This window comes from Pelobates fuscus, chromosome 10, assembly GCF_036172605.1.
Source record: "Pelobates fuscus isolate aPelFus1 chromosome 10, aPelFus1.pri, whole genome shotgun sequence".
Taxonomy (NCBI): domain Eukaryota; kingdom Metazoa; phylum Chordata; class Amphibia; order Anura; family Pelobatidae; genus Pelobates; species Pelobates fuscus.
In genome coordinates this window covers 32,099,768-32,120,412 of record NC_086326.1, presented here as the reverse complement: position 1 = coordinate 32,120,412, position 20,645 = coordinate 32,099,768, and the positions used below count along the sequence as shown (strand labels likewise).

Sequence of the window (20,645 nt, the reverse complement as noted above, 5' to 3'; positions counted from 1 at the left end):
CTGAGTGCGCACTTCCTTTCAATCCCGCCGGAAACCGGAACCTGAAATTGAAGTTCCAGTACCGCGGTGCGCGCTGAACACCGGCCCACGCTTCAAGACAGGTAAGTAAACCTTCACATTCGCTCCATAAGACGCACAGACATATCCCCTCACTTTTGAGGGGGAAAAAAAGTGCGTCTTATTGAGCGAAAAATATGTATATCGGCGTATAACACGCACACATCATTTGCCCCCTATTTTCAGGGAGAAAAAGTGCGTGTTATACGCCAATAAATACGGTATATCATAAATCCCTTTATTTAAAACTTTAAGCTTTTGATTTAGACTAAACTTAAATGCTTTTTTCTTGCATGTTATTGCTGTATCCTTGTAAACTGTTGCAGACTATGGAATCGTTTACTGTAATGCAACTTTTTAGTGACCAAAATCTACTCAATTCCATGCCTTTAACCAGTATTAGTTAATAGCGGCAATTTCCTGGCTGAAATATTAAACGAATAGCAACAGGGACATACCGGCTGTTCCTAAAATAACAGTCTGTACGTAATGGCTAATGGTACCCATTACTCTGTGAGTCTCATAGTGATTAAAATGTAAATCTATCAGCACAGTGTCAGATGTTTTAAGGTCCTTCTTATGATATGAAGTTCCATTCCGTTCTGTTCTATTCTATTCTATTTTGTTCTTGCCATGTAACAGTCTAGAATAAATAAAAAATGCACAAAGTCATAAACTCAGACACAATCAGCTATAGTTCAATATGTGTGTCACATATTATTTTACATTGTATTTCATGAAAATACATTTGTGAAGTTATTGTATAATTATCTACTCACCTAATTAACATCTCTCTTTTCATTAATGAACCATGGAGATAAGTATGTATTACTAAAAAATTTAAATAATAAAAAAAAAGTCCACTGTTGATTTGCTGCACGTCTTTAGAGTAAATTAGCTCAGTATGTGTAGCCAGTACGTAGTTACAGCAAGTGCTTCCATTGACTTCAATGGAAGCCCAGTACATATCTCATGACAAATAACTCGGCAGTCTCCAGTGCTTAGAATTACGGTACTTGAAAAGATTGTAATTACTTTATTAACGTGTCAATTCTATTAAGAAACTAAGTAGCTTGCATTTTTGTAAACAAAAGAAACTGGTGATTATGGCTCCTTTAATGTCAAATGTATTATTATTATTATTATTATTATTATTAGCACCAACCTTTTCTGCAGCACTTTACAAAGTTATAAACAGAACAATTTAACAACAAATGAGTCAAATTATTACTCAATTTTGACCGGAACGATAGTTTGATGAGGACCCTGCTAGAATGATCTAGATACAGAAAATTTAAAAAGTCTATTTGACTTTTGTCAGTATAAGTATTTTGCCATTCAAAGAATATTACTACAGGAAATTTCCAGTGAAAATATGTAAAATGATTAGTAAAACAATTACAGAGTTGCTTTCATTGGGGCAAAAATGCCATTTTACGGTGTGTGAATAATGACGTAATTTACTGCATGAAATTCATAGTAAAAATATTTATATAAGAAGTCTTACATTTTCTGTTGGACTTTTTAGGGAATAAGGACAAATTAAAAGCCCAGTTGTTTTAACGCTTCAAGAAAATGCACCTGTTTTAAAATGTCAGCCTTTAGTTGATAGAACCCACAGGGTATAGTATATAATAATGTATGTTTTAAAGTTATTTCTCACAGTTTGCCGGGTTATTGCAGGCATATTACCAGGGAAGACAGAGAGGAGATGAAGGTGTTTTCTGTGAAGCCATGAGGGCTGTCACTCGAAATAAATTATGTCACCTCTCAGAGGAAGGTTTACGGCCGGAGGCGATGAAAGAAATTGTGGTCACAATATTTTTGTTCCTTTGTTAAAATGTGTCATTTGGAGGCTGCAGGTAGTTAAGAAGACAGAGAGGTTCAATCTTATATACAGTTCTGTAAGTGTCTGTTTGTGTTTTGGGTTGTTTTTTTTTCCCAGAGATTCGGCATTTGAGACTTTTCGTTAAATTGCCTGCACTTTGAGTTTCTCTAAAAGATAGTTATTAGAGATCTGGTGATATTAAAAACGTACAAAATGTCCACACTGGTGCACTCCAAGCACCATAACTACAACATTGTGCCATAGTGGTTATGGTGACAGTAGTGCCCTGGTAGCCAGCCACATTGTAAGAAGTCAAACCATTTTAGAATGGTTTGATGTATGTCATGGGGTTTTCTGGACACTGCTCTCCATCACTTCTCAGTCCCCAGGAGAGCCAGAAGCTGCTTGCTCTCAGCCAATGACTAAGCACTGTACCACCGAGCTTAGCTAAGACAGAAAGTTTATTGCTAGATAGACACTGTAGTGGAGGCAGGGTGCATCACCAAATAGAACCCAGGTAAAAAGTTCATTCTAAAATGGTTTGACTACTTGCATTGGGGGGCAGCAAGGCACTCCTGACACCATAGCCACTACAGAATGCTCTAATGGTTATGGTGCTTGGAGTGTTGCTTTAAGTAGGTTTCCAGCTATAGATATAGTGCATCATGTAAACACATTGAGGCATATTGTAAACACCTGTCCCAATTAAAGCAGCAGAGACAGGTTATATTTACAAAAGTCTATCACAGAATCGAATGCCACTATACAAAAGGAGCACTGATGGCATTTATTTTTTTCAGATTTCCAGCACACATTTCTATAAGCTCAGTTTGTAATGGCAATCTAATTTAAAATATGGTTCTTCATGCCACTGCTCTGGTTATGACCTGAATGAACTCATCAGCATAACACTGGCTTTCGTTCACTGGTGGAAATCTCCATCACAGCATCAAACTTAGTGTTGTTAAAGATCCTTTGAGATGAAAAAGTGAGAAAACTTTCTACTGACACAAAAAATATTTTGTAATCTCTTGTGAAGTGGACAGAAATTACAGAAGTGTTTTGCCCCATTTTAAATTAGTGCATTAAAGATTAGGGATGTACATGGGCAAAAAAATTAGTTTCGGTTCGGCACTTCCAAAATTCAGGACTTCGGTAATTCGGGACCTCGGCAATTCGGCACTTAGGTTTGGCACTTCCGAAATTCAGGACTTCGCCAATTCGGAACTTTGGCACACCGGTTCGGTTCGGGACTTTGGCAATTCAGGAATTCGGCACTTCATGACTTTGGGAATTCGGGACTTCGGCAATTCCCTAACCCTAACCCTGCCCATAAACCTACCCCTAACCCTAACCTTAACCCTACCCCTACAAGTTTGAGTTAGGGGTAGTAGTAGGGTTAGGAGTAGACCAGCCACCCGGTCAGCTGCTGCAACAATCGGTTTGCAAAATAAAATAATTTCTGCACATGCTGTCAGAAACCGTCTCAGGGAAGCTCATCTGCATGCTCGTCATCCTCATTGGGGTCTCGATCTAACTGCAGTTCGTCATCATAACCGACTTGAGTGGGCAAATGCTCACATTCAATGGCATCTGGCACTTTGTAGAGGTGTTCTCTTAGTAGATGGCAGGCAGGGTAGATGGCAGGCAGTGTGTATGGCGTTGTGTGGGTGAGCGGTTTGCTGATGTCAACATTGTAGATCGAGTGACCCATGATGGCAGTGGGGTTATGGTATGGGCAGGCATATGTTATGGACAACAAACAGGTGCATTTTATGGATGGCATTTTGAATGCACAGAGATACCGTGATGAGATCCTGAGGCCCATTGTTGTGCCATTCATCCACGACCATCACCTCATGTTGCAGCATGATAATGAACGGCCCTGTGTTGCAAGGATGTGTACACAATTCTTGGAAGTTGAAAACATCCCAGTTCTTGTATGGACAGCATACTCACGGACATGTCACACATTGAGCATGTTTAGGATGCTCTGGATCGGCATATGCGACAGCGTGTTCCAGGTCCTGCCAATATCCAGCAACTTCGCACAGCCATTGTAGAGGAGTGGACCAAATTTCCACAGGCCACAATCAACAACCTGATCAACTCTATGCAAAGGAGATGTGTTGCACTTGCGTGAGGCAAATGGTGGTCACACCAGATACTGACTAATTTTCGGACTCCCCCAATACAGTAAAACTAAACATTTTAAGAGTGGCCTTTTATTGTGGTCAGCCTAATGCACACCGGTGCAATAATCATGCTGTCTAATCAGCATCTTGACATGCTACACCTGTGAGGTGGATGGATTATCTTGGCAAAGGAGAAGTGCTCACTAACACAGATTTAGACAGATTTGTGAACAATATTTGAGAGAAATAGGCCTTTTGTGTACACAAAAAAAGTCTTAGATCGTTAAGTTCAGCTAATGAAAAATGGGGGCAAAACAAAAGTGTTGCGTTTATAATTTTGTTCAGGGTATATGTATTGAACTTTTCTGTGATGATGAAAATGTTACTGAGATTCTGTCACTGGGATAGTAGCTCACCATAGATGCCGGACCGGTAGAGATGTGTGTTTCATTGCCACCAGCGCTCCACCCCAATCCAGATACCAAACATTGTACTCTTCTTCAAAAATCTGCCAGAAACAAATAAGATGAAATCACACCAGATGCTAAATATAAAACTTTTCAACTATGGAATAAAATAAACAGACAGTAATAAATCAGACAATATTGGCTTTCTTCTTCTTCATTTAACTAATAAGTCAACTTTATCTCATTCTGCTGCCAATAAGAACACATTGGTTGTAGTAATGTGATATAGCGATATTGAGCTGGGCCACTGAATAGGCAACAAGGACCTTATTAAACCCGGCCTTTGACCGATCCCAAACGCAAGGTTCAACTAGGTTTGGATGAAAAGATCTGGAGAGCTCACTTAACTTGGCATAGGAGAACTACTGTCGGACAATAACACTGGATACCTGCATTGGTGAGAGACCCAGAGCTGCTATAAGAATATGTAACTATAGCCTTTACATGTCTTTGAAGAAACATGAAACCTGAGAATTTGGCTGTTCAGGTCCCTGTGTCCTTACTCCATCGCACTGTGCTAGGTCCTCAGGATGAGTATGATAAGAGCTGGACCTCAGGATGGACATGATGCAACCACTAGATATAATTTCTTAACAATATATCTAGTGATTGCATTTTAAAGACAAGTTAAGCAAGAGAAAAAAAATCTCAGACCCCACACCTCTTATCTAGATCACTCGGATTGAGCTACCATACTGCAAGGAAAGATGGTCAGGGAGATAGGGATCAATTTGATGTCTAGGAAATAGATGATGGAGTGTAATATATAGGGGTTAAACCTATTATTATTAGTCTAAAGAGTTGTTGAATTTAAAACATAGAGATACAGGAAGACTGAGATACAGGAAAGTTAGTGATACTGTGGTAGAGCACCTAGATACTCAGGGAAGATGAGACACAATGAATTGAGGTAGTGTGGGAGTTTGATACACCAGGAGAGTGGGGAATTGGAGAAAGAGTTTGAAACCTAATAGCACAGGCTCTGAGGTCCATAAGACACAAACTCGAATAAAAGTAGATACAGACAGCATGGACAGTATTACCAATCCTTAAAGTGGCCGGACTTAACTGTAAGAATGGTCAGAGAACCAAGGTCAAGGGCAGGATAAAACAATATAAATGAATAGAGAAACCAAATGGTTGGTAGCACAAAGAGGAGAATAATTGAGTAACTAGCCAAGGTCAAGACCAACAATCACAACAGCAGAAGAACACGCTATTGGGCTAGCAAGAACTAGGGCATCTACATAGAGGCAGGGTGGTTTAAATACCCAGAAGCATTTGGTTTGCATCATTCCTGAGTTCTGGAAAGTACATCATGCAAGAACAATGCAAGATATTGAGTCATGTCAATAATGAGACAGGAATGATATCACTCTTTAGGTACAGATTGACTCACTGCAATAATGATGCAGAAATTACACCACTTTTTAAGTACAGGTTGAGTCACGTAAAAAATTGTTCAGGAATGCTAAGACTCTGTATGATCACTGGGATTGCTTCAACAATGATGCAAGAGTGACGCGACCTGGAACCAGTACAAGTGTTTGTGCAGCTGAAGGGTACTGTATCAAAAATGATGTCACATTGGGAGATATCCCTAGCATGTAGGCACCTATGGCTTAACCACTGAGGGGAGTGGAAGAGACAGTGAGTAGGTTTACAAATGTGGAATTTTGAGGACGATGTTGACAGATACAGATTAGCTATCAGACAGTGTCCTGCCCAATAAAGTTCCTATGGTTTCTTATACTATCTATACATTTTTGTTGGATTTTAGATCTCATCTTCTCATCATAGTGCAGTTCCTTAACAACCAATGTGGTCACTTTTTAGTGGAGAAAATATATGGAAGAACTGTAGACTTTCTCATTTGTTGGTATTCAGGGCTTCCTGAACTACACAATCAAGCGCTGATTGTTGACCACTGAGAAGACCAGTCTTGTACCAATGTCAGTAAAGCATGCATTATATTAGTTATCTAAATTAAGTAATAAAGCATTACAGAATCTGTAATTTTTTCTAGATCTGAATGTATTAATACCTTTAGGATATGCTCATGAACTACATTTTAATTACAGCTCAACTGTCAATGCTGTTCCTTAGAGTGAGGTCACATATCTAGCAAAAGTTCTCCATGTAAACATTGTTAATTAATTGACACAGTGCTGTTAGTTTGAAGTAAGTTCAAGGAAGGCTGGAAATACTTTCTAAATGTATACATCAATTATCTGCGAGACAATGTAAAAAAGAGCGTACGTGTTTCCAGGTATTTCCACCATCGGAGGAGATGAACATATTCGTATCCGTTGAGGATAATTCAGGACCAACATTTCCTACAAAATATATAAATATGTGAGCAAATATTGATATTTTTGGAACTGTACTAAAAGTAGAAAGAAACAAAGATACAATAACTTTAAGCATAGGAAAAAATGTCCTATCTTAAAGACAGTTGAACAGATTATGACATCAAGTTTACAGTCTTTTATGTCTTTTTTTAGCAATATTAAATTACTATTGGATGAGAGATGCAATAAAACAACATTGGTCACTTCATTGCAATGAAGAGCGTAGGCTTTGCTAATTCTGATATTTCATGTTAGTTCTCATACAAGTGTTTTTTTTTCCAATAAATCTCCAGTTACAGCACAGATGTTGTGGACTGTTATTGGCTTACACAAAAAAATGTGATGATGTTGATGTCAGTTGTGACGTGTGTTGGAAAGAAATTGCTCTCTTGTTCCACATAGCCAGTCACTCCAGCCATTTTCCATGTAATGAAACTGGACATATTGCAACTAATAAAAAAAACAGTTTCTTCTCTGAAATAACAATCGTATATGGAATATGTTCAAAACCCAACGCAACAACCCAAATCTGAGCTTTGGCTTCATAACTGATGGTTTGCTTTCTTTTAAATACAAATCAAAATCACTGTGACATGGACCAATGAACACTAACCATATTGACATCTACTGTATACAAAGTAATAGTGCATGAACTAATGCATCCATAGCAACACAACGAGACGTTTGTACAGATGTATCTATGGCTATTTACACACGCACTTGCAGTCCACTGGGCATATATTCTAAACTTCAGAGATGAAGATATTTTCTTCTCTCTTATCTATTGGTTGACTAACTCAATTGGTCAACTGGGTTGTTATTCCTTAAAGCTGGCAACCTCTAATGGTAATTTATATGGGCTGTGATATAGAGGGCAATGAAATAAACTCACAGCATTCTTTGCTGTTTCATTCTATAATTTAAAACACAAGATGGACTGTGTGTGGGCAAAGAGATAGACAAAGAGCAAAACACAGTAGAAGATATGCACAGCATTTTAGGTTGCTTATGAGTAAACATGTCATAGACATATAGACAAACCAATGAATAGACAAATGGACAGACAGAAAGAGAGATAGATAGATCGATTGATCGATCGATCTTGACATATATATTTTCTCAGACGAGTGGCAATTACCTGATGCCACGATGAGCCACGGGGCGGTAACCTTGCTCGATATACTTCCTGAATTATATGGGTTTTCTGACATTTGCAGGTTGAAATGTAGAGAGCAGAAAGGCTGTCAAGACATGAACAAGTAATTTTTCGAGTGTCTGGAGGTTTCTGATCACCATGTAAAAATATTATTAAACACACCAAAGCCCCAAATCTATTCAATATTACCAGACTTGAATTTCAATTAATCCCGGAGACATTGTCGAAACAGACATAAATCAAATTTGGTCAGAAAGAATAAGATAATACAGTTACATTGCATGAAAGGAATGTTCAGTGACTTTATCAGATGACATTAACTTTCCATTTTACAGCAGAAAGTATTAGATACAATGGCTGTTTTAGTGCTAGTTTTAGTTCTAGAGACACATCATCTTTTTTATTTATATATATATATATATATATATATATATATATATATACTTAAAAGGTTAAAACAGAATTTTAATATTAGTCAAAGAAAATACTTGATATTTCCATTCCCCTTTGTTTTCTTTTTAATGTTGTTTTCCTTTGGATAGTTTGTTTGTTGGTTATTTTAAACCCGTCTTATGATGTGCCACATGTATCTGCCAGACCTCTATAGAAAGTACTCACCAAGAGACAGTTGATTGGATTTCCCTTGAGATCTGTGTCAGGAGCCTGCAGTAGACGCCAGTCTCTGCCTTTGTTATATGTGATAAAAGTCTTCACTCTCTCATCCACCTTCTTGTTAGCAAGAAATACCCCCTTTATTCCAGCTACCTAGGGAAAATGAGCAAAGGGTAAAAAAACAGTGAAGGAAGATTCATTTAATTGCGCTGAAACATTTAGAATTGTAAAATTGCTATGCTAACATTTGAGGAGTATTCTTCAGTATACAAAATACCCTGCAGAAAGTGACATTTCAATCAGTTCAATCAACCAAGCTTTTACATTTAAAGAGACTGCTAAGAAAAAAAAATATTTCTTATTTTAATAGTTCTACCAAAAGAGAGTTGTAAATGTTACAACTATTCTGCATTCCTAGTATGAGACATAATACATTTCCCACACATTCCCTTAGATACTTGGAGAGTATGAAGCCAAGTTATGTTATGTTATTATTTATATAACGCCAACAAATTCCGCAGCGCGTGGACAAACAGACATGTAGTTGTAACCAGACAAGTTGGACACACAGGAACAGTAGGGTTGAGGGCCCTGCTCAATGAGCTTACATGCTAGAGGGAGTGGGGTAAAGTGACAAAAGGTAAGGATAGTATTAGACTAATGACAGTTGCAAGAGAGGAATCAGTCGGGAGCTATTTACAGTTTAACTGATATGCTTTTATGAAGAAGTGGGTTCTTAATGATTTTTTTCACGGAGTGGAGACTGGGTGAGCATCTAACAGAGGAGGGAAGGGAGTTCCACAGGAATGGCGCAGCCCTCAAGAAGTCTTGAAGGTGAGCATCAGAGGTGGGAGTACAGACAGAAGATAGACGTAAGTCTTCAGCAGATCGTAAGGGCCTAGACGGGACATACTTGTGTATAAGGGAGGATAGATAGGTGGGAGCAACATTATGTAGAGATTTGAAAGCAAGAACCAGAATTTTAAATTGAGCCAAGTGAATTTGAAGCTATTATAAGTTTGCAAATTGTATCAGAAAATCTGCTAATTTCACATATTTTATTCTCAATGAAAATTACTGTGAAAAAAACAGTAACAATTTGTAAATCTCAATTTTCTCTGAGTGAAAAGGAATTTGCTTACTATAGTTTTTGAAAATATAAAGATATACAAACTCCGAATGGAGTTGTAATGTGATTTTTCCGTAATTTTTAGTCAAGACACGTAACAATAAGAAAGCCCATTGAGCAATGATGTACTAACAGAAATCCCAACTTTTGCTATTTATTTGAATGTTTTGGTACAACAGACAGTCTAATTGGCAAATGACAATCAACAAAGACTAGTTGTATTGAGCGTCTTCCCATGTAATGCATTCTAGCAAAACTGACTTTTGCTGTACTGGTTACAGAGATGATGCTTTAATAATTAATTTAATGTATTTATTTTATTTTCTGGACTGGATATTTAAATTTGTTATCCTATGTTAATCTCATGTATATTGTTTATGCTATATTATATGTAACAACCATTATCAGTTATATGTTTTAGAAAAATGTAAAACAAAAAATGAATTATGCATCTGCACACTTTGAGTCAAGTTTCATTAAGCATTTAATAAATTCCGCAATAACTATGCCTTAAGGAGCTTGGCATGTTCCTCATTAAAAATAAATTATTCTGTTACTGTAAATAGTGAATATTATGTAGCTGGCGAGGGATTTTCGCCAAAGGAAAGTCTGAGCACTGACTGCAGGGTGTATTGCAGAATGACCTAGCCAGAATACCTCGTAAAGGTCGATAACAATGTTTCCTTCAAGTCCTCGACTGCTCTTGACATTCTCCAAGGCCAGTGTGAAGTACACGCCACGTGTGTCAGAGATATATAAATTGTACGTCTCATTCTGGTTCCACTCCTGAACCGCAGCAAATACTTGTTTTTCATCCGTGCTGATAATATGCATATCCTGTCATTAGAAGTAAAACAGATAATTAATTGCATGAAGGAGTGTCAGCAATTACACCAAAAGCTAATGGTTAGTCTTCATGGTGTATTCCATCTTTCCCTGTGCAAAATGTAAGCCTAGACGTGGAATAGGAAGACACAACACAGCAAGCAAACAAGTGCAAAACATATGTATTAAGAATTGATCCATATTTTGTGTCAATTTCCTTTACCTTTAACCCCTTAAGGACACATGACGTGTGTGACATGTCATGATTCCCTTTTATTCCTGAAGTTTAGTCCTTAAGGCGTTAAAGGGAAACTATAGTGCCAGGAAAATAACTTTGCATAGCCAAAAGACAACAATGCATAGCATGAGGACATTCAGCACCAGTAAGGCGACCAAAAGTCACCTACCAACCCAGTAGTCCCTCTAGTGGCTGTCTGGTAGATAGCCATGAGAGGTGCAGTTACCCCATAAAGCTATTTATCACAGTTTATTTAAAAAAAGGCAATAATTAGCTTTGCTGGGTTAAGGACCTGGGATTATGCACCCAGACCACTTCAATGAGCAGATGTGGTCTAGGTACCTATAGTGTCCCTTTAATTTCCAGGATTTCTTGATATTTTTGCTGTGTCTGAGTGTATAACAGGCCTTCGCAGTAATACATTCACTGCAATGTGTTGTATAACTTCAATAAATTAGTTTAGTAATAAGTCTGTGTAAATAAGGACATTTGTAGTTATAGATTTATTTTTTTCCTCAAATAGTTTTCACTTCTTATTTCCTGAATCTGTGAGATTCAATTAAATTATAAAATAGGTTACCTTAGGAAGTGAATATTTCGGAAGTTTAATTTGAGCGAATGCCTCTCGTTTATATGACACATAGTAACTTGCTCTTCCTCCAGAAGTTGCCTGAAAATATGAAAGTATGTTTGAGAAACAGTTGTAAAAAAAAAAAACTGTATACAAAGTCATATTTTTTTTTTAAAACGACATTTTATTATCTAATAAATGGAAATGATCACCTTTCAATAATGCATTTTAGAGAAATGTGGTGCCTCAATGCACCCATCAGTAAGAAACAGGTAAAGATGACTAAATTAACATGGCAGAGATACAGGATAGGATCAAATTAATATAGATTATCATGAAATATTTCTTTCACTGGTACAATTTTTAAATAAGCATCTTGACTGAAGACAATTTTTGCTAATAGCGATCTGTCTCAGAACATAGCAAAGAACAATTTACTCTTAATTGTTGCTGAACATTAAACTTGTTGTGAGCAATTTTCAGGACACACAATGGTCTAGGATTTGATCAGTATCCATCCAAACTGGAACAGAACTGGGAAATTCCTAAATCGTAACTTTATCATACTGGATTGGATGGGGTCAACAAATTAAATACTTCTTGCCATCCTACTTTTCTTATCTACTTTGAGCAAGAAAAAAAAAAAAAAAGGTTCCTTCCTTTCATAAAGCAAATAGAGATCTTCAAATATGTAGATTTACCATGTGACATGTTTCTATGTAATGTAGCTCCAGGCTCAGTATCCCAAAGGGGTAGTCAGCCAACTAAAATATAATCTGCAAAAAAGAAACAGAAGACAATGTGTTTCTGAAATGTATTGTCACTGCTCGTTCCCAGTAAAAAAAAAAAATCTCTTTATTCAAAATCTTCTTAAAATAGTGTAAATAGATATACAGTAGAAAAAACTCTGGAATCTTCAGAGTCATGGCATATCATCAACGCGTTTTGTGCATGTGCACGTACACTTTATCAAGACTTGATAAGGTGTCTCTGCACATGAAACGTGTAGATGGTTTGCGGTGCCTCTGAAGAACCCAGGATTTTTTTCTACTGTATATCTATTTTTACTGTTTTAAGAAGATTTCGAATATAGAGATTTGTTTTACTGGTAATGAGCAGTGGTGAGAATATTTCAGTAACGCATATTCTTCTCTTTCTTTTTTGAGGATCCTACTTTTATCCTCTTTAAACTACAATCCCACCACATATACTTAGACATCTTACATTATGGTAGAACTCATAGTTTATGGTAGAACTCATAACAAGAAGAGCTAGAAAAGGAGATGGTGGATTCCAATCGGCTCAGAGAAAGGTTGCAACTAGAACAAATACAATTATGTGATGGAAAATACAACTGTCGGACATATTAATGTAGATAACAAATTATCCCATAACTGATAATACACTCAGGTTTATTACTGAAATGAACACTCTAACAGTTTAAATACAAACCCGTATTTATAACGTTAGAGGGATATCCAGGCTATTTAGATTTGCGACAAAACCCTCTCCCCCACCCCTCAAAATAATTAAATAAAGAGTTTTACAGCCCCATGGCACACCAGTCTTCCCATGGCAAATGTCTTCACTTCTTCCCCTGGCTCAAAACATCATTACTAATGATCTGAGTCAATCCAATGCTCCCCAAAAGGAAGCATTGAGGGGCTGCTGTGTATTCATGACAATAGCCACACTCAATGCATCTCTCGGTGAAGACTCCAAACTCTGTAAATGCAATGTCTACAACTAAGCAACTGAAGGGACCGACTATTTGCACTAGAACCATTACAATAAGCAGAAGTGGTTCTGGTACTTGGAGTGTCCCTTAAAACTATAAAATTTCAAAATGTAATAGCAAATTGCAAATTCAGTGTCAATGTAGTCTAGATCAGAGGTAGTCAACCTTTTAATATCTACCGCTCACTTTTGTATCTTTGTTGATGGTAAAATTTCCTTACTGCCCACCAGTGCCACAGTAACTAATTTTATAGCGCAAATGCAAATGTTGCTTTTTTTTTTTTAGAAAATATGTTTGTTTTTTTAAAAGATGTACTTAAATTGATCTATTTTTTCCCTTTTTATTCTATTTTCTATTCTGCTTTTTTTTGTGAGCACAACACTGTATCGGAACGTTTCCATAGTAACGTGCAGCAACACTCCAACCAACCTGCTCGTGGAGGGGAATACAGAGTCTCCCAGGCCCTTCCCGCCCTCTGCTGGAACTAAGTGCCAGGGGACCAATGAGGGAGATCTTTGATCTCCTCACCAGCCTGAGAGGGGTTACAGCAAGGCTGGTTCTGCATGGGTCGGCAGGCAAGATGAAAGGATCTTCCCTGCCAGCCTTGGTCCACGGCCATCGAGGCCCACCAGGCATTTTCTGCAGAACCCACCACCGCCCACCTGCAATCGCAAACCCAAACCTGGTAGGGACCAGGTTGACTACCCCTGGTCTAGATGGAAACAAAGCGGAGTTGACTTTTTGTTTATGTTCAGCTATATTTGGTGACAGACTGTAATTCATCTGTTGTAAGAGCATTGTGAATCTATATATATATAATGCAAAATCAATGTGATAAATGCAATTTAAAAAAAATGAAGTGTGAATATTGTGCTTTGATGTATATACTCACAATACATACAATATTTGCTCTATGAAAATTATATCACTTTCACTTTGCATTTTATATATATATATATATATATATATATATATATATGTGTGTTTATATTTAATAATAATGGAAGTTTGGCACTCTCCTTATAAACAATTGAAAACAAATTCTTGCCTGGGCACTGTTTCCATAATGGTCCAGTATTTATATTGAAGAAAAAACAGGATGCACTCACAGGTCTCCAAAATCGTGAACAATGGTGTTTAATAGATTAATTCAATCCATATAGGAGTTAATCGACGTTTCGACCCTGCCGGGTCTTTTTCAAGATCACTATATGTGCAAAACAATCAAACTTATATACAGAGTGCAAAATAATGAACTTACCAATCAGTGAAGTGTAGTGCCTCTGTCCGTTACCACCCGGAAGTGAATGGAAGCCGCAAGTGACGTCAGACGTTTAGACGCACTGCGGAGTATGCATGGTTACCATAGTGACCAAAACGCTATGTGGTAGACAAGATAATTAAATGCCAGGTGCAGTGACACAGCATAGAGGTAACGGACAGAGGCACTACACTTCACTGATTGGTAAGTTCATTATTTTGCACTCTGTATATAAGTTTGATTGTTTTGCACATAAAGTGATCTTGAAAAAGACCCGGCAGGGTCGAAACGTCGATTAACTCCTATATGGATTGAATTAATCTATTAAACACCACTGTTCACGATTTTGGAGACCTGTGAGTGCATCCTGTTTTTTCTTCAATATGTTTATTTATGTATATATGTGTGTGTGTGTATATATATATTTACAATTCTCTTACAACAGATAATTAAAATACACATTAGCTTATTTAGCACTAGCACTATTTAATTTGTCTCCCACGTTGGAATTAGTGTAGGACCCACCGATATTGGGTTACTGTGAAGTAGTGATGGGCTTAACACTATGGCCATATGGTGGAACTGAATCCCCATATTTTGTTACTGGCATAGGTGATTTTAAGTAGCCTTGTAAAATGTAAAACTGTATTTTTATGTGTGCTCTGCTCCTTAATCTGTATTATAATTTCAATCCTACACAGAATCTGACAAAGCATTACTGGAACAGAAAACGCAGAATGGATGTTGCCCAGTAGTCTTTTCGGTAAGAGACCTCAAAGGAGGTGTGTATCAACAAGTGTTTGAAAAAAAAAGTATCCAAAATTGAGCTGCGCATGCAAAAATAATGATGATAGCTCCCTCTTATCTTCCTTACGGGGGTTTTATAAAATAATCAAATAGTGCATAAAATTAACTACTATCATTTAAAAAAAATATAAGGTCTTAAAAGAACATATTAACAGTGTATATTTAACATCCAGTCAGTTAGCAAGGGAAAGGTTTTTGTGTTTTGTTTTATTTTCTGAATATATTTTGCCGCTTTGAAAATGTTTAATAACTCTCCATTTGATAAATCAATTAGTATGGCTGTAAATTGCAAACAAAGTAGCAATGATTTGTTCATGATTATATTGTTGTATGATTTATTAAGTACATGCTTCACATAATATTCAATTAGGTAATTAAGATTTGAGTACTTCTACATATTTTAAAAATGTCTTAAAAAAATACTGTATCTGCTTTTGTGACTTGGAGAAACTTTTTTTTACGAACTCCAAGTCAGCCAAATTTGGGCTGATCAGGGATCATACCAAATCCTGATTTCTGAACCGCCATGTAGACTAATCATGAAACAAACAATTTGTGCAGTGGACAAGCATGTTCCTTATTCAGAGTTACACAGCTCAAAAGAGACTTGCGTCCATCAAGTTCATCCTTCCTCACATATGTTTTTGCTGTTGATTCAAAAGGCGGCAAAAAACCTAGTCTAAAGCCCCTCCAATTTTGTAACAAACTATGAACAAATTCCTTCTTGAAGCCAAAATGGCAGTCAGATATCTCCTTGGATCAAGCAGCTATTACCCAACAAATTAGAAATAATATTCATGTATGTTATGTTTTTGGAAGTATTTATCTTATTGTTGTTTAAACATCTGTATAGACTGATAAAACCACCTCTTCTGGCACAGAATTCTATATCCTTATAGTTCTTACTGTAAAAAAACGTTTCTTTGCCTTAGATTAAATCCCCTTTCTTCCAGCCTAAATGAGTGACCTCGTGTCCTATGTATAGCCCTGTTTATGAATACATTTCCAGATAATGGTTTGTATTGGCCCAGAATGTGTTTGTATTATGTTATCATATCCCCTCTGAGGTGCTGTTTTTCCAAAATAAAGAGATTTAAATTTTTTAACCTTTCTTCGTAACTAAAATGCTTTATTCCTTTTAACAATTTTGTAGCTCGTCTCTGCACTTTTTATAGTGCCATGCTATCCTTCTTTAGAACAGGTGCCCAAAATTGCACAGCATATTCAAGGTGTGGTCTTACCAGAGATTTACAAATAGGCAAAACTTCCACCTCCAGTTAGGTTCGACTAGAATTGCACGAATGGAGCGCCATTCGGTAGAAATAATCTACCGAACCAGATACACTCACCGACTCTGTGCACGAATGGCTCCATTCGACTATTTGAAGGGGACTTTGACTGTTTGAAATAGACCGGCTGCACAGCCTAATTCTCTGGAACTATTTTGGGCATGAAACGATGTGTGCGGTCAGTCAAAAAGAGACTTCCAGGAATTTCCTGAACCCCTGCTCTGATCAGGGCGTTTTTGGATATGTTGTTCATGCAGATCAGGGCAATCAGGGGATGTGACTTGTATGTGGATATAGATATGATACACGTGGGATACAGCTGCTAAACCTAAAATATAATTAAAAAAGAACATACCATAATACAGTTGATGGATATATAATAATCCCTGCTAAAGATTGTTGTAATATTATCATAAGTCATTTGTACTTTTTGTGAATTTTTATCAATATTACATACCTCCTCTCTTCTGAGCTTTCCCCTCCCCCATCTCCTCCCCCTTATACTGAGCTAAAGCCCATTTCCTTTCTGACCTATCTCCATTTCTTAGATTGCTTTGACGCTCCCCCCACCCCCACCCAATACTAGTTTAAAATCTTCTCCAACCTTCTAGCGATCCTATCCCCCAGCACAGCAGACCCTCTTCCGTTTAGGCACAATCTATCACTGCTATACAGGTTGTACCCAACCGCAAAATCAGCCCAGTGCTCTAAAAACCCCAAACCCTCTTTTCTGCACCAAGACTTGAGCCACGCATTGACATCTCTAATCTCCCGCTGCCTTAATGCTGTAGCGTGCGGAACAGGTAATTTTTTCTTTAGCTTATTTCCTAGTTCCCTGAACTCATTCTTTAGGACCTACCATTTTCCTCTGACTTTGTCATTGGTACCAATATGGACCATGACAGCTGGGTCATCCCCTGCCCCTCCCAATAATCCCTCTGTCAGCAACATGCCGGACCCGAGCACCCGGGAGGCAGCCAACTGTCTGGTTGAGACGATCAGAATGGCAGATTACCCTATCTACTTTCTTAATAATAGAGTCCCCTACCACCACAACCTGACTAGCCTTCCTTACCCTCTCAACCCCACCCGTACTAGAGGGGCTGTTCCCACGGCTGTTAGAAGGAACAGCTTCCTGCAGTACAGCTACTCCTGAGCTGATGTTCCCAACATCTTCACACAAACGGGCAAATCTGTTGGGCTGCACAAGATCACTGTTACCCAGCTATGTGTCTGTTCACCAACTGTTTTATCTCCTTACACTCCACTACCTGCCTCCACCAAACTCTCTGAAGATTGTCAATCTCCCTCAGTGTTGCAATATGCCTCTCCAGATCTCCAATCCGAGCTTCCAGAAAAGCCACTCGCTCACACCTACCACAGAGGTATGGACTCTGGACAAATTCATCCAGGCATGCATAGATGCAGCAGGATGTGCACGGAGTAAAACTCGCAATCTTGCTAGCACTCATCCCCAGTTACCAAAAACAGCAAAACAATATTTACCCCATTGGTTTAAACTTGCTTATAGTTTAAAAACTCCTGTTGTTTCAACTCCTACTTAAAAGAGCCTACTTTCAAGCAAACTCCAGTGAGCAAGCTCTCTGAGTCAGTAGTGGGTTTATATTGGCAATACAAATCCCACACAGGTGAACATTAAGGGGCACTCCTCCTAATCTCAGCAGCAGTAGCAGCAGCACACAGAAGGAGGGGAATAAAAACAGCAAGAGAGCAAAAAAAAAGAGGGAATGTTTTAAATAAAAACAGCAAAGAAATACAAATATATATAAGAAAAAGTGAAAAAGGTTTTTTAATTAAAACAGCAAGGAGAAAAATATAAATTAAAAAAGAGGGAACAATTTTTTAAATAAAAACAGCAAAAAAATACAAATATAGATAAGAAAAAGGGAAAAGGGTTTTTAAATTAAAACAGCAATGAGAAAAAATATAAAAAGGGACAAAGTTTTAAATACAATCAGAAAAGAAAAAATATAAAAAATATCTATAAAAAAAGATGAAAAAAAAGGTTTAAATAAAAATGAAAAAAAAATTAAACCGACATTTTCACTTTTAGCAGAGTCACTTGGTATTAAATAATACCAACCACAGTCCAACAGTTCTCTAAGAAACTCCTGTTTCAACTCCTACTTAAAAGAGACTACTTTAAACAGCCTACTTTCAAACAAACTCCAGTATTTAACACATTTATAATTTCCAAATATAGCTTTTTTTTACTGCTATTTTTTTGTACTATTGGTTACTTTTTCTCTCTTTATCTGTAATCTAAATGATGGGAAAATGCACCTATCAGTATATTGCAAAATATATCCAAAATATCTATATTATGTATATATTATACAGTACACTGATTGGCCTGTTTTCACAACCTTTTTTTTATCATTATTATTAATATTATTTATAAAGCACCAACAAATTGCACAGTGCTATACAATAGGTAGACTAACGGACAAGTATTTGCTATAAAGGTTTATAATATTTTTTTTGGATGACACAGTAGCAAGAGAAGAAGCAAGGTGGGTTACTAAGGTGTGGGATGAGAAAGCTGGTAACAGTTTAATTGATATGCCTTTCTTGAAGAAGTGAGTTTTCAATGATTTTTCATGGAATGGAGACTGGTCGATAGTCTAATAATGAATCACTGAAGGGAGTCCCATAGGAACAGTGCAGCCCTAGAGAAGTCTTGAAGGTGGTTATCAGAGGTGGGAGTACGAACAGAGGTTGAACACAGGTCTTTGGGTGAACGTAGGGTTCTGGATGGGACATACTTTGGTATTAGTGACGATAGGTAAGTAGGAGAAGTGTTATGTAGAAATGTATAAGCAAGTACCAGAGTTTGAAATTTGAGCCCTATAGTTTAAGTCAATGTAAGGACTAACAAAAAGGAGAGGCGTCTTTTTAATTAAGGAGATTCAGACGAGCTGAACCACCATATGACCTAAATTCAGTCGCCCCTCAAAATAAATTAATATAGCACAAGGTGGTTTGACCGGAAAACAAACATGTTTTGCCTTACCAAGTCTACTTGTTCCTGGTATAACTACAGTATATGTGAATGATGCAAGTGCATGTTCTTAATATATGCACAGACAAGCTATAAATGTGATGAAGAGGAATTGTGGAGAAATGACGAGAGATTTGTCAACTGTGGTGCAAAATACGTTAATTACAATAATTCTACAATTCAACTGTTTTATTTTTTTTATTATTATTTTTTTTACAGTTGAGCTATTTTGGCTTTAAATATTTCTGCACCGATTCTCAACAACTCCCTGTTTAGTGAGAAAATTAAAAATTAGATTACTTTTAAGATTTTCTCACGTACAGTTTACAAATCAGGAAAGATGCATTTTTAAAATGCATTATCCTTTGTATTTCAGCTCACCGTTTAGTAAATAATACGATTAAATAAATAGGTGTGTATGATTGATGTGTTCCCTCTTGGTAATTTTGGTAGACATCTGGTAGTGCTTTTAAAATCCGGGTCAAGTTAGGACATGTATTCCCAATTTATACCGAGATGCTAATTTGAAGTTTCCGAGGTTGGATTTTATTTGTACACAAAATATTCACTGATTCCAGGTAAACACATTGATGATGATACTTGCTACAGAAGAGGATGCGGCAACAGCTGCCTGATGTCATGAAGTTTTGTCTGGGGGAATGCAATCCTATTAAAAAGAGTACAAGGTACGCAGTTATATTGTGTCGCTTTAGGGTGAAAACAGATATTATATATGATATTAAAACAGACAAATAAAGCACTATAACACCTGCTGTACTGAGCCAAAAGTATTACTTGGAGGAATTGGCACCATTTCCGCTCTCTGATGAATGACGTGCACTCAATTTAAACGCAGGCCTGGAGCTCACCCACTGCATGAAGATGGCAGATGCAGCTGACGAGACTGGTTTTGTTTCAGATATTTATCATGGTATCAGCGTCTGTGTGTGGATCCGAGAGATAAAGAAGGAGATCCTCCACATCTGATGCTTTTATCCGAAATCAAAATGTTTTTATTCAGTTAATCTTACAGAAAAAAACAAGCACTTGATACATTATATTTCCGCCGGTCAGCAAATGGATTCCTTCCCACCGAGGTATATAGCTTGCCTCCATACTGGTCAAGGTATGCAGCTTGTCATTGTGACGGTATCACTCC

At 37.3% G+C, this 20,645-nt stretch overlaps 1 protein-coding gene across 1 annotated transcript in view; it reads right to left on the bottom strand.

The window, feature by feature from the left end:
* SORCS3 (sortilin related VPS10 domain containing receptor 3) overlaps positions 1-20,645 on the bottom strand; it is a 470,892-nt gene that overhangs the window by 73,460 nt on the left and 376,787 nt on the right. Inside the window, exons 8-13 of the mRNA XM_063435106.1 lie at positions 11,379-11,468; positions 10,393-10,572; positions 8,613-8,759; positions 7,977-8,079; positions 6,747-6,823; positions 4,437-4,528 (exon numbers count right to left, since the gene is read on the bottom strand). Of these exons, the coding sequence (XP_063291176.1) occupies positions 4,437-4,528; positions 6,747-6,823; positions 7,977-8,079; positions 8,613-8,759; positions 10,393-10,572; positions 11,379-11,468 (689 nt within the window). The remainder of the gene's footprint in view (positions 1-4,436; positions 4,529-6,746; positions 6,824-7,976; positions 8,080-8,612; positions 8,760-10,392; positions 10,573-11,378; positions 11,469-20,645) is intronic.